This window comes from Mus caroli, unplaced genomic scaffold (assembly GCF_978045245.1).
Source record: "Mus caroli unplaced genomic scaffold, Mus_caroli_1 scaffold_12, whole genome shotgun sequence".
Classification (NCBI taxonomy): Eukaryota; Metazoa; Chordata; class Mammalia; order Rodentia; family Muridae; genus Mus; species Mus caroli.
Genome location: NW_028227267.1, coordinates 50,819,371 through 50,834,386, shown reverse-complemented (window position 1 = coordinate 50,834,386; position 15,016 = coordinate 50,819,371). Strand labels below are relative to the sequence as shown.

General features: G+C 47.0%; 1 protein-coding gene across 1 annotated transcript in view; it reads left to right on the top strand.

Annotated features, from left to right (window-relative positions):
- Slc7a8 (solute carrier family 7 member 8) overlaps nt 1-15,016 on the top strand; it is a 61,654-nt gene that overhangs the window by 38,896 nt on the left and 7,742 nt on the right. The window contains exons 4-7 of the mRNA XM_085828641.1: nt 7,060-7,185; nt 9,126-9,279; nt 9,824-9,947; nt 11,720-11,823. Coding sequence (XP_085684767.1) covers nt 7,060-7,185; nt 9,126-9,279; nt 9,824-9,947; nt 11,720-11,823 — 508 coding nt within the window. The remainder of the gene's footprint in view (nt 1-7,059; nt 7,186-9,125; nt 9,280-9,823; nt 9,948-11,719; nt 11,824-15,016) is intronic.

The following is a 15,016-nucleotide window of genomic DNA, read 5'->3' as shown; positions in this document are numbered from 1 at the left end:
ATCCAGAGTAAGCTCCACCTCTCGATCCAGATCCTTGTCTGAATCACATTGGCAACATTCCTTTTCAACATTTACAAATCCTAAGGCTCAGAATGTTGGTGTCTTTCGGATGGCCGTCATTCTGGCTTCCTAAGAAGAGCCTGATGGCGCCTCCTAAATAAGGTGAAGCTGAGCACATGTTCTCTTTGGGAAACAAGAGTTTCCAAGCCCCCTCCATAATGGGCATGCAGATTGGCAGGTGAAGTCAAGAACACTGAATCTTTCCACACCTAAATGTTGGGAGATTAAGTACCAGCCCCTAATATCTATGTATGTGTGAGTGTGTGTGTGGGGGGGCACCCATGTTGGGGAAGGGGACATATGCTAGGTTGCATATGAAGGAGCTCAGAGGATAACTTGGAGCAATTGATTCTCCCCTTCTATGAAACTCAGGTTATCAGACTCCCCAGAAAACACCTTTATACCCCGAGCCATCTTGCTGGCCATGGTTGCTTTCTAGTTTTGGTTTGTTTTTCTTACCAGCACTAGGAATTGAATGTAAGACCTCATGAACACTGTTAAGCATCCTTCTGCTGAGCTATCTCCTCTCTCTCACACTCTCCCTCCTTCTCTCCCTCTCTCCCTCTCTCCCTCTGTCCCTCTTAAACAGAGAGGAAGAGAGAGAGAGAGAGAGAGAGAGAGAGAGAGAGAGAGCAGGAAGACGCCCAAATCAGATAAGCATGGAGTTCCACAGAGCTGTAGGAACTAGTGACCACTTACTATGGACAAGAACTAGAGTTTTCCATTACATTTTCTAGCTAGACCAAAGCTATAAAGTTCACACAGATGGGGCCCCTTCCACAAGATGCCCTGGACTGGCCTGGGCCCAATATGGACTTGCTGACACCCATGCTAGCTCTGCTCTCAATACATCATTTTGTGCTCACCATTCTTGTTTCTTTTGGGTTTAGAGGAGGAGTGTTGAGAGAGGAGTTAAAACAAGTTCTCTGTAGCTCAGGCTAGCCTGGAATTCATTAATCAGCCGAGGATGACCTCAAAGTCATGTCTGCCCCGTAGCCTCAGCCTCCTGAGTGCTAGGATGGCAGGCATGTACCACTATGCCTAGATTCCAGTTATCTCTCAACTCACTCTCATACCAGAGGGTCCGACCTTGGTAGAGCCCATGTAGATGGGTGTTGGGCAGATAGAAACCTTTATGTTCCAAGTTATAGTGCCAGTGGTCCATGCTGAGTTGGTGAGTCTTGAGGGCCAGCTTGGGCCACTTATCAAGGTCCTGTTTGAGAGGGATGGAAGGAAGGAGAGAGGTAGGGACAGAGTGTGGTTTTCCTAAGTCACTAGATTCCAGGCATGCAGAAGTCAGGGTCTAGCTGTGCAGAGAGACAGAGAACATAGTGACTGGCCAGCAGCAAGGGGTGCTGGGTGTCAGATGGGCCGCAGCAGGCTTCCTGCACACAGAAGGCCTTGGCAAACACCCAGCAAGTATTGCCTTCACTTTCTGACCTTTCCTCTCTGCCTGGAGGCTCAGGTTTCAGCTGCTGTGAGGGAAGCTGTTCTGCTGTACCAGGAGACTCAAAGTACCCTCTCCTCTCAGTCACATGCTGTGGTGGCCCAACCAAAGGGTGAAGGGTAAGACTTGGGCCCGTGACATTGTTCTGACAAGACTGGGGGCACAGGTCATCTGCTCAGCCCTAGTTCCTTCCCTCTCCATATTTGTCTTGCTCCTGGAAGATCTCTCTGACAGTGAAAGGTTAAATATTAGTCAAGGTCTGAGATCTTGTGAAGTTTGCAGGTAACAGAAGACATCAACAAGACTACATGATCAAAAGCCTGTCCTTTGGTCACCAAAGTCACCCTGAGTTTTGTAAAGAGGATTTGATGTTTTCTAATCCAGCACACAGGGAAGGAGCCAGGTTCCCCCTCTTGTGGGTTTGTCCCACTCTGCCTTTGGTTTCTTCAAGCACTTTCTTGTCATCTCTCCACCCTGATGGTTTTGTTTGTGGGTGTAGGGTTGGGGGGGGGGTCAAGACCCAAGCCCTTGCTTTCTAATCCTTACCCATCCCTGAGCCATGTGGCTTTGCCATGTGGGTTCTGTTTTCTATTCTTCTTTTTATAATTCACCCTTTAGTCATCGCTGCGGTTTCTGCCTGGATTTCTGGGTATAGGACACCTGGCCATGTACCCAGCGTGCCTCTGAGCCCTGGGGAGAAGACAAAGTCATGGCCAAGTTGTTTAGTGTCTTGGGTTGGATTATCACCAGGCATGTGATCCTAAAGTCCTTATTGAATTGAGTAAGATAACCAAATGCGTATTTATCAAGATCTCTGTCCATTTGGAACATTCTAGCATTTACAAAATGTTCTCCCTGTTCAGGCACTTAAAATCCCTCGTCCAGCAGTCGTCCAGCAGTCGTCCAGCAGCATGTTTTGATTTTTCTGCTATGATAGTGGGTTGGCTAATCTCTCTTGCATGGGAAATCAGGAGTTTCTACTCTCAAAAGTCAAACTTCCCGTTACTCTTTCCATTCTGTGAAAACAACTAGGGATTGTCTCCACAGTTAATGAAATTCTGAGGGAACAGAGGAGAGTGGTGCGTGCGCACTGTGGAATGCAGACCGAAACTGCAGAACTAATGGGTTATGGCATTTTCTTGCTTTATTAAATATTTGTTGTGCTTCTGCTGCTTGTAGGTACTGATGATATGCTTGAGAGCTAAAGGCATGAAAAAGATTTTTTTAAAAAGGAAATTTTTAATACACACACACATACTTGGGGGAAAAAAGACTGAATATTAATATGTAGCCCTGGCTAACCCAGTACTTCGACATGTACTCTAGACTAGTCTTGAACTCAGAGCAGTCCACCTGCCTCAGGTAACTTGAATATGAACAGGTATCACAATGAGATATTAGCAAAATGGTCTGTGACTTTTCCAAGGACAAACTTTGTACCCGGTCTATAAAATATGACTGATATAGCTTCCCTCGCAGGCAAATTGCTGGGAATCAATAAAATGACAAAGCTTCATGGAACATGCTGGTCTGGAAATGTGGGAAGAGTTTGCCAGTGCGAAGCAATACAGGAAAGAAGATCACAGATAGCTTGTAATGCAGGACCTTCCTGCCCGATGACATGTCCTCAGGGTCCAGCGAGGTTGGGAAACACTTGGAAAATAGGAGTCCACTTAAGGATAAGGTGTTGCTCTAACTTAGCCAAATGGAGCCAGAACCCATGGAAGGCCTGAAAGAGAGGTAGTCCATGCTTTCACAGTGTTGCTCGGACCTTTTGAGCACTAGAAAGTATCCTGATCACTATTTCAGGAAAAGGAAAGCCAGGCAAAAATCTGCCCCTTTGTTCTCAAGTACTTCATAAGACTCATGCTTTTAAAATTCATGCCAGGTGGTGGTGGCGCACGCCTTTAATCCCAGCACTTAAGAGGCAGAGACAGGCAGATTTCTGAGTTCAAGGACAGCCTGGTCTACAAAGTGAGTTCCAGGACAGCCAGGGCTATACAGAGAAACCCTGTCTCGAAAAAAAAAAAAAACAAAAATAAAAAAATAAATAAATAAAAATTAAAATAAAAAGATCTATGCTTTTGCCAGACATGGTTGTATAAACCTTTAATCCCAGCACTCTGGAGGCAGAGGTAGGCAGGCACCTGTAAATTCAAGGCCAGTCTGGTCTACAGAGTGAATTCTAGTCTAAAAACAAGAGCAAACAAAAATTAAATAAATGCGAGAGAGAGAGAGAGAGAGAGAGAGAGAGAGAGAGAGAGAGAGAGAGAGAGAGAACAAGCTTTTGCAAGCCATAGTTCCTGGACAAGACAGTGCAGCTGTGAGGCTCACCCTCACCCAGCGTAAGCCCTCTCTCTGCACACTTGGCCATCCAGGCAGGTTCCACATTGTTGAAAGTGCAGTGGCAGGCCGGGCATGGTGGCGCACGCCTTTAATCCCAGCACTCGGGAGGCAGAGGCAGGCGGATTTCTGAGTTCGAGGCCAGCCTGGTCTACAAAGTGAGTTCCAGGACAGCCAGGGCTATATAGAGAACCCCTGTCTCGAAAAGAAAAAAAAAGTACAGTGACTCCCAGGTAAGGGAGCAGAGCTGGAGGCACCCCCACCTGGTGCCACCGGAAAACATAGGTAGCTGGGGAGAGCAGGCACCTGAGAACCTACTGTCACTCGTCACTGACAAACATACAACACTTCCTTCTAAAACTAAATGTACATCTATGTGTACGTATGAAGAATCCTATCCCTGTGAGTTATTGACTCTACCCAAAGACTTGGAGGGATGCTGAGGTTGCTCAACAATGGTTCGGAGGGTTCAGCTCTTGCCACACAAACCGGATGAGTTTTGTGAGTTCAGTCCTCAGAACTGCAAGGAGAGCACCAACCCTCAGAGCTGTCCTCTGACCTCCACACATGGCACCATGACATGTGACCACCTTCCACACATACAATAGTAAAAAAATAAAGGGTTTTTTTTTTTTAGGAAAAAAACAAACAGGCTACCAGGGTGGCAAACCAGGGTGACCTTGAACTCAGAGATCTCCTCTGCTTCTGATTCCCAATGCTGGGATTAAAGGGGTGCACCACCACAACTGGCTAAAATAACGTTTTTTTAAAAATAAATTAATAAAATATAGGGGCTGAAGAGATGGCTCAGCAGTTAAGGACATTTGCTTCTCTCCCAGAGGTCCCAGGTTTGGTTTACAACCAAAAGGTCCCCGAGTAGCTTGCAACCACCTTGAACTCGTTCCAGAAGACCTAATGGCCTTATCTGGTCTCCAGGGATACCCACACACCAGTAGCATAGACACACACAGATACACATAGACACACACACATAAACTTACATAACAAATAATAAAAAGGATTTAGAGGCAAATGTCTTCTTGTTGTTGATGGTGGTGGTGGTGGTGATGTTGTTGATGTTGGTGGTGGTGGTGATGTTGTTGATGATGATGTTGATGTTGTTGTTGTTGATGATGTTGTTGTTGTTGTTGTTGTTGTTGATGTTGTTGTTGTTGATGATGATGTTGTTGTAATGAGCTTACAGTTCTGCCTCTGACTCACAGCTGCTCTTACTCAGGATGCTCAGTCACCTGAGCTTGAAAAGACATTTGACTTTCCCGAGGCCTCTCTTCCAAGGGAGGGTGAGGGTCATAAATGAGGAACTCAGGGAAACCATTCCCTACTCCCTCTCTCCAAACGATGAACGCCATCCCCTCCCACACCAGGCCCGTCTCCAGATAAGTGTGACCCCCTAGTTCTTCCTGAGAAGCCAGGGCTGGAGGCGCATTCGCTTTCCTTCTCTCAGAAGGATGGAGAAACTACAATGAAACCTGGATCTTCTGCAAACTTTAAAGCCTTTTTACCCCGGGACACGTCTGTCTTTTTTAGGGGTGTCACTGGAGAAGAGGAAAGCTGCATTTCAGAAATATTGTCGTAATGGCTTTTAAGCCCCCCTCTTTTTAAAAGAATTATTTATTTATTTTATGTATATGAGTACACTGTAGCTCTCTTCAGACACACCAGAAGAGGACATCAGATTGCAGGTGGTTGTGAGCCACCATGTGGTTGCTGGGAATTGAACTCAAGACCTCTGGAAGAGCAGTCAGTGCTCTCAACCACTGCGCCGTCTCTCCAGTCCGGGTTTTTAACACCTTTAACTGTGATCGCTGGTGCTATTTTGAGGAAACCTGGCAACCTTGACATATTTATTGTATACATGTCTTACAGCGCTCAGACTTACATTTTCATGTTGAAGGTTTTCATCACAGTATGGGAAAATGTCTCAACAGTTTGTCTCTACTGCTTCCTAATTTTTAGTCAAAAAGATGATAGATGCCTAAAGTTTGCCTTTCTGATTGGTCAAAGTTCTATTCTTCTACGTATATATAAAAAGGAATATATGCCACCATTTTCCAGCTCTTTGAAAGTTCAGAGGACTTGGAGAGGTTGGTTCAATGATAGAATTTAGGTTGTCAAGGCAGGGTGTTATTACAAAGTCTGGGCTAGCCCAGAACTCATTTTGTAACCCAGGCTGACCTTGAAGTCTCAGCACTCCTTATACATCATCTCCTGTTGGGATTGCAGGCCCTGACATACTGCGATTCTTTGTATGTAGTTTTAGATGTACAATAACCCCAAACTGGCAGGACCTGCATATCCATCCGAGTGGGAAAAGAACGCTTGTATCCATATAATGGAATGAATGGTATTTAACAATGAAACCCAACTGTTAATATGTAACAAAATACATAGATCTTAAAGCGTTATGTTTGATGGAAGAAGTCAGATCCAAAAGCCTGTAATTCCATTTGTGTGACGTTTTGGAAAAGACACAATTATAGGAACAAAAATCGGATTAGTGGTTACCAGTAGCAGGGGTAGAAGATGCGTGAATAGAAAGAGCAGAGCACACAGGCACCTGTTTAGAATGTCGGAAATATCAAGTATGATGCTGATGAACAATTCATCTGCCAAACCTCATCAAAATGTGCTCTTTGAAAAGGTGAGCTTTGACGTGGATGGGGTGGCACTAGCCTGCCATTCAGATCCTTCTGGAGGAGGCTGGGGCAGGAAGACAAAGGGTTTTGTTGTTGTTCCTGATTGCTTTAAGGTGAATTTTATACTTTAATAAACCTAACAGGAGTTGAGTCCCTAACCCTCTGTTGCCCCGGACCCAGGCTCAGAAAGGCAATATCCAAGGTTATTCTTGCAGCTCAGAGCTCACCATGAAGAGAAATAACTGGAATCCTAAGTCCATTCTGTGCCCTGATCAGGAACAAAGCCTCCTGAGTCAGTGCCCACACTTCCCTGCCTGGTCCTGGCCTCTAGCCCTGGACAGGGACCGAGTGCTCTGACCAAGCTCTAATTTGGGGCATGTAATCCCCATTGTAACCTATTAACCGAGCCAAAGTTTCTGGTCACTGGGGCTGCATGTGTGAGGTTGGGAAGCAGGAACAGCGTCCTTCTGAGCAGCAGGTGTCCTGCAGCGGCTGAGACCCTCTCTGGTGCTGTCCTGCAGTGGCTGAGAGCCTCTGGTACTGTCATTTCAGTGCTCCTCACATGGGTCAACTGCTCCAGCGTCCGATGGGCCACCCGGGTTCAAGATATCTTCACAGCTGGGAAGCTCCTGGCCCTGGCTCTGATCATCATCATGGGTATTGTGCAGATATGCAAAGGTAACTGTGGAGGGGACCAGGGGGCTCCGCATGACTTTCCACCCCTTGCATGGACTCATCCTAAGGTTCCCGAGTCGTGACCTTGACTGGCTTCTGTTGTTCACATGTGTGACAAAGGGGATGAGACGACGTCTTCCTCAGGATTAGGGATGCCCACTTCCACTCCCATCCACCACTTTGAAAAGACCTCTCTACACTTGCTTCAGGACTAACACAGCTAAGCGAGGACCCCAGATCTCTGTACTCAGTTCTTATTTTGACACAGGGAAGACATTTCTTGCATTTTCTACTTGCACTTGGTTAATATCATAAAATGAAGAACAGAAGAAGAGAATTTCATGTATTTCAGTATTGCTCATAGTCTCGGGGGAAAAGCGTGCTACATTCTTGAGGCCTCTGCCAACATTCCCCATCGGATTTGATCTGGATTTGGTTTCCATGGGACCCGCAGCACTGCTGGGCTCTGCACAGCGTCACTGCCTCTTGGAGAAAATGAGATGACAAACAGGAATACCTCCTGCCTGCCCACGAGCTCTGTGCTAGATACTCCCTCCCCTTGATCATTTTAATCAGCAGAATTAAACCCTGGGGAGTGGGGGGATGGATGGACGGACGGACATATTGTTTCCAGGAATTTAGGCTTAGGAAACATTGTGCTATCTTCTCAAAGATAATGAATCCTTCCTCAGCTCAGTTCTCAGTTCTCTCTCCCGATCACACAAACCTCCTTATTTCTTGTCCTAATTACCATTGTCTAAATAGCAGAGCTAATTACTCTGTCTTGTCCCGGCCTTATTTACTCAGCAACTGAGGGTATATGTGGTGCGAGTGTATATACTCAAACCTGGGCTTTGCACATGCCCTCTAATACAAAGCTACATCTTCAACCCAGAAACAAAACAAAAAAAAAGGTTTATTCTATTTTATATGTATCATATGTATTTTATATGTGTAAGTGCTTTGCCTGCACATATATGTGTGCCATGTGCATGCCTAGTGCCCATAAAGCCAGTAGAGAACACTGGGTCACCTGGTTGTGAGCCACCTAGCATATGGGTGCTGAGAACAGAGACCCTGGATGCTCTGCAGGCACCGCAAGTGCTCTGAACTGCCGAGCCATCTCTCCAGCCCAACCCCCAGCATCTTTTTTTACCAAAGGATCCAGAAGAAAACCAAATAGCCCTTAGGAAGTGATGGGCTATGGGCAAAGTAAACAAAATAAACTTGAACTGACAGAATGCTAGAGGTCTGTGAGAACTTGAATGTTGGTTGCTCTTGATGCTTTCTTCACAAAACACAAATAATAATATCAAGAAAAGTAGTCCAGGGACTGCCATTGACACTAGCTTCGCCATTTACATGAACTTTTCTTCTAAACAATGTTGTTGCCTTTTTTTTTAAATTACATATTTTCCTCAATTACATTTCCAATGCTATCCCAAAAGTCCTCCACACCCTCCCCCCCACTTCCCTACCCACCCATTCCCACTTTTTGGCCCTGGCGTTCCCCTGTACTGGGGCATATAAAGTTTGCAAGTCCAATGGGCCTCTCTTTCCAGTGATGGCCGACTAGGCCATCTTTTGATACATATGCAGCTAGAGTCAAGAGCTCCAGGGTACTGGTTAGTTCATTATGTTGCACCTACAGGGTTGCAGGTCTCTTTAGCTCCTTGGATACTTTCTCTAGCTCCTGTTGTTGCCTTTTTGAAAAGGATGTTCTGAGCTGTGCTTTGAGCCTGAGCCCCTGGTTCTGAGATTCCAGGTTCCGGGAGGTCCTGGTCCTGGATTTCTTCTTACTGGCTTTCTCTCACACAGAAGGTTCACAGACAAGGAGCTAGCATATCACCGTAGAAGAGGTCAAGACAATGCATGGGGTGGCCATTGGGCTACTGGGCCTGGGCTCGTCTCTCTGAGCAGCCTCCTACCTGTTGTGTCCACAGGAGAATTCTTTTGGCTGGAGCCAAAGAATGCATTTGAGAATTTCCAAGAACCTGACATCGGCCTCGTTGCTCTGGCATTCCTCCAGGGCTCCTTTGCCTATGGTGGCTGGAACTTCCTTAATTATGTGACTGAGGAACTTGTGGATCCTTACAAGTGAGTCAAATGAGGTTCGCTCTTCTGTTCACCCTTAGGCCGCACGGGACCCACCTCTGGAAAAAGGAAACACAGACTCACTTCTTGCCCTTCTCCAGGACATGTCCTGGTCTACCATGAAACCACAGTTGATGTCCCAGGAATTTGAACCATTTACCATCCACCCTGTTAAGAGAAGGGGAAGGATCCTATGACTGTCCCAGAGCAAGTGAACAATCAAGAGCTGTTCAGGACAGTGCGACAGAGAAGGAACTATCCTGGGTTGTCTCGGCATTTTATCTGTTTGGAGCCAGGCCCAGCTTTATATCTTAAGACAGTAGAAAGGGTGCATGGTCCAAATCTGAGTCAGAAGATGATAATCAGGTGAAACATATTTCTAGACCTAAACGGTTCCATTTCCTCTAAAGAGTCCTGCCCCACCTGAGTCAGAACCTACCTCCCAAATAGAGGAACAGCCAAGAGACAGCAGGTCGAGGCTCCTGGAGTTCCCCAGCAGAACACGTCCCTAGTAAAGGCTTCCCTCTGACCTCCTCTCCCTCTACAGGAACCTTCCTAGAGCCATCTTCATCTCCATCCCACTGGTCACATTTGTATACGTCTTTGCTAATATTGCATACGTCACTGCAATGTCCCCCCAGGAGCTGCTAGCCTCCAATGCAGTTGCTGTGGTAAGAAATCACTCAGGGGCCCCAACCAAGAATGCCAGTGTGTGTCTGCCTGTTTAGCCTCATGGAATGGGAAGTCATCCCACCTCCTCAGGCTGAAATCTGCATGTGTCCTCTCTCCACCGGGTATCTTCCAAGCGCCCAGGAGCAAACTAGTGGCGGGGTTAGTTCCAAAACAGCAACCATGGTTGCCTGAGAAGATGGCACAGAGTCTATATAGCCTTTGGTATTGAAATATCTAATGTTTTATGGAACAAGTCTCGTGTAAGCTTGCAGATTATGGAAGACAGACTGGTCCACAGGGAAACATGCACTGTATAAGGCACATGGATTCTCTCTGTTCTTTTCTTTCTCTGGGAATCATGCAAACTCAGGCAAACTGATTGCTCTCATCGGGGAAAGCTGGGTATTGAAGGGCTAAGGGCGTGATTCTGTAGTAAAGTGCAAAGCCCTGTGTTCCATCTACACGCACATATGCACACATAGACACCACACACACATGCACATGCACACACATAGACACACCCACACAGGCATACAAATACACATAGATACACACACACACGTATATATACATGCTCATGTGTGCACCAGTAAATAGTTCAGAAATCAGAGTGATTTATGCCCTTTGGACAAAGAGATCACAGAACACCTGCTATCTGAGGGAGGCCCAGGAGTCATGCTGAGCCTTCATTTCGCTTCAGACCCAACACTGTCATGACATGTCTCATCTTTGAAAATAAATATACCCTGCCATGTCCGTGGCTACCTCCTCCTAAAGCCAGCAGCCTCCAGGCCCAACAGGACATCTATTCTAGACACCACCTCCCCAGGCTCATGCTATAAGCATGACTCAGAGACTCTAGAAAGGGCTTATCCCTAAACTATATATACACACGAAAATGTGTGTGAAATCTCATCCATAAATTCACAACTGCTTCTTTCTCAGCTAAAGAAATAGCCAGTTGTGCCGGGCTGTGGTATCACACGCCTTTCATCCCAACACTCAGAAGACAGAGGCAGGCAGATGCAGATCTCTGAGTTTGAGGCCAGCCTGGTCTACAGAGTGAGTTCCAGGACAGCCAGGGCTTCACGGAGAAACCCTGTCTCAAAGAAAAGGAAAAAAACAACTGGTCCTTATTTTCCTACCATCATAGTCTGCTTCTGTGAATTTAAGAAGTCTGACTAAGGGTCCATTTCTAGTTTATACATGGGAAACTAAAGCCCACACATAGCAAACCCAGAACTGAGACAATAGCTCAGTGGCAGAGCACGTGCTTCACACAAGCAGGGCCCTGGGCTTGACCCCAGCACTGAAAAAAATAAAGAAGTAAGCATGTTTAAGGAGGGGGTAGGAACTGAATCTGACTGCAAGTCTGTGAATCTCCCTGTGCAGCAACATCTGTAGTGTGCACAGGGTTGACTTACAGCTCCTCACCTCTGCTCCTGACCCCTTCATTCCCCCAGTGTCCAGTCTGAGGTCATCCATAGGTCACTAAGTGCCTCGATTTCCTCATTCATAAGCAAGGATAATAAGTGTTAGCTCATCACTGTTATCACCACAATACACTGCCCCCTCAGCTAGCTAAGCCACAGCGTGTGTTTTTGATGTGTAGCTGTCTCTGTGGCATGGCAGTCTGGGCCGGGGCTCTCAAGATTAGCCAGAGAGAGTCGGCAGGGTAGGTGGGAGACAGGCACCCTGAAAGCGAAGAATAGACTGGAATGGGGGTTTCGCCTCTTTGTCTCCACTCATTTCTTGTTTTTTTTCCCTCCAGACTTTTGGAGAGAAGCTCCTTGGGGTCATGGCCTGGATCATGCCCATTTCTGTTGCCCTGTCCACATTTGGTGGAGTCAATGGCTCCCTCTTCACCTCCTCCCGGTGAGTGATGGCAGGGGGCCCTGCTGGGCCACTTTTCTGTCCATGTTGCTGTGTGTATTTGATGGACTTGTGTCTCCACTCCTGAGTGGTGGCTTTGTGGGAGCATGCATGTCAGCGTGGGTGCTAAGGGGGTTTTGCTGCTTTGAGGGTGACCTATGATAGGGCGTGCAAGGAAGCCACCCTGCTTTGGAAGTAACAGAGCTGTGGTAGGCAGCAGGATAGTATCTTGGCTACATTCCTAGAGTCCCCTTTCCCCTTTGTATGGACGTGGGCTACTACCAGCCAGAAAAAAAAAAAAAAAAAAAAAAAAAAAAAAAAAAAAAACCTACTTTGAAAGAAACCAAGAAGAATTCTTGTGCCTGAAACCTCTAGGTCTGGCCTCTCATGAATGTCTGGAGCCAGACTCTACCTGGGAGAGATCCCTTAGAGTGTCCTGAGAAGGCAGGGCTACTCCTTACTCAAGAGGCAGGTACTGTGGGAGGCCACAGGCTCAAGTAGGGAAGAATACAATGGAAACTTTCTGGTAGCCACAACCCCAACTCCGAATTCCTTGGGAAGCCAGAAACATGAGTGGACCCTGGAGCCTTGCCCCATCTATCCAGGGGTCAGACCCCCTCCTTTATGTCCCTTCCTGCCTTCTCTGGGTGTACGCGTATGGAAGGGTTACCATTTGTGTGGCTCACAGGGTTTCCGTGCCCTAGAAGCCTGGTCCTATTTAAAAGATGAGTCTTGGCTCAGTTGTCTCCCATGCCACCGGACACATCCCAGAGAAATTCTGGTGAGATGACAGAGACTGCCATGTTCCCAGGATCCAGAGCAGTCAAGAAGGAGTGTAGGTGTCACCTGTGATGGAGGGAAACCCACACTCACCCGTAGCAACCTCGTGTGCGTGTTACACAGGAGCCGTGGCCACGTGGAGGCCCTGGCAGAGGGCGAGCAGTGGAAGAGCCCTGACCCATGAGACTCCCTGAGATCTGTTGGAGAGGAATGGCTGGCCACAGTCGCTTTAGTTTGGGGTTTGTCCCTCAGGCAGGCCACATAGTGGTCTGCATGCATGCAGCGTTAGTCATGTGCATGCAGGAGACGCCAGAGGTGTGGCCTCCTCACCCAAGCCACCTCAGCTCACCAACTACTCTCTTCCATCCTTCCTTTCTTTCATTCTTTTTTTGTCCCCAAGTTTGAGTCAGATGGTCCTTGCTGAGCAAGCTGAGAGTGTATGCACGTGTGCGCACGCGTGCGTGTGTGGATGTGTGTGTGTGTGTTACATCATATTCTCCATTGTCCCCTAGTTGGGATTGTTTCTTGTGACGTGGGGCTGTTAGACCTGGACAGTTAGTTATACTTGGTCCTGGCTGTACGTAGAGAATATGCATGAGAGCCTGACAATGTGCATATGCATGAGAGCCTGACTATGTGCATGGTGAAGCCCACAGAGCCCCCCAGGTTCTACTGCATGAGGCTGTGCTGGCTGGAAAGGACCTTAGCATGAAGAAGAGAGGGGCTGCATGTATCTGCACGAAATTAGGGAAGCTGGCCCAAGTAGCTCATGATGACATTGCTTATGGGTACTCGGAATCACAGCCACCTCCTGCACTTCTAGCTGCTGCTGCCACCATATTCCCCCCTATAGACAAAGCGTGGAGTGGCAGTTCTCTTAGGCCAAGTGTGGGAGCATACACCTCCCATCTCAGCCCTCAGAAGGCTAGATCAAGAAGGCCAAGACTTCCAGGCCAGCCTGGACTACAGATAGCAAAAGCCTGTGCACTGTCACACTGTCACCTTCCTCTCATCCATTAGATGGCTCAGCAGGTAAAGGTGATCTGAGCTTGACCCCAGGAACCCAACTCACATGGTGGCAGAAGGGAACTGGCTCACACAAGTTGTCTTTTGACCTCCATGAGTGTGCCACAGATAGCACACACACAAACAAATACGCAAATGAACTTAAGCTTTTAAAAGAAAACAGATTATTAACACTAACATGTTGTAACTGCTGGCAGTTACACAATTGTTTTTGTTGGTGGTGGATTTTGGGGAGTTTGTGTTGTTTTGCTTTGTTTGAAAGAGACATAAAGGGAAAAGAGGGAAGGGGCTGCTTTCAGTGTTGCTCTTTCTGTGAGTCTGGGTCTCTCCTTGTCTTCTGCACTATCTCCTTCTCTTCCAAGGGTGTATACTACCCCCATTTTTTAGACTTTTAAAAATCGCTTTTTAATGTGTGTGAATTTGTCTGCATGTATGTCTATGAACCATGTGTGTGCTTGGCACCCACAGAGTGGCAAGAGGGTGTCAGGTCCCCCTCAAACTCGAATTGCAGATGGTTATGAGCCACCATGTGGGTGCTGGGAATCGAACCCAGTTCCTCTGCAAGAGCAACAAGTTCTCTCAACCCCTGAGCCAGCCCTCCTGCCCTCTGCCTATTTGTGAGAGGGGGTCTCATAAGACTGGCCTCAAATGGGAAATCCCCTGCCTCAGGATCTGTGTGCTGAGTTCACGGGCATGTGCCACCTTGCCCAGCTTAGGATCCCGGGTTTACAGCCTGCATTTTTGTTTGATGTCGTATTGTGAGCATGTTCTCACATAATCATTTTCTTCAGAAACATGATTTTGAGGGCTGGAGAGATGGCTCAGATTCAACTCCCAGCACCCACACGGCGGCTCAACCATCTGTAACGATCTGACTCTGCTGGCCTTCACCGACACTGCTCAACACAGTGCGCAGACATACATTCACACAAACACCATATGGACACATGAAGTAAAAAGACTAAAAAAAAAAAAAACACATGATTTTTTTTAAACTTTACCATTGTCCATCTTATAGATAAATCCTAATTTCTTTAACCAATGTCATAATTTTAAGCATCCAGAACACTTGCAGTTGAGCGCCTGCCAGAGCCTTTTTGTGTGTGTGTGTGTGTACCTTTCAGCACCTCTCTATTAGGGTTTTGGGTTTTTTAAGAAGGCTTCTTGGGGCTAGAATGCTTATCTCTATGGGTATAAAGTTTAGGTGTCGTGTATATACAGTCAACTGCACAAATTTCAAGTGTGATTGAGAAGTTGTGATGGTTATGGACACCCAAGAAGCCACCACCCAGAACTTTTCAGTGTCCCTCCAAGGTCTCCTCCTGTGTTTTTCCAGCCCATGGCCTCTCTCCGATCTCACAGAAGCAGCTTAGTCTCTGGATATGATAAG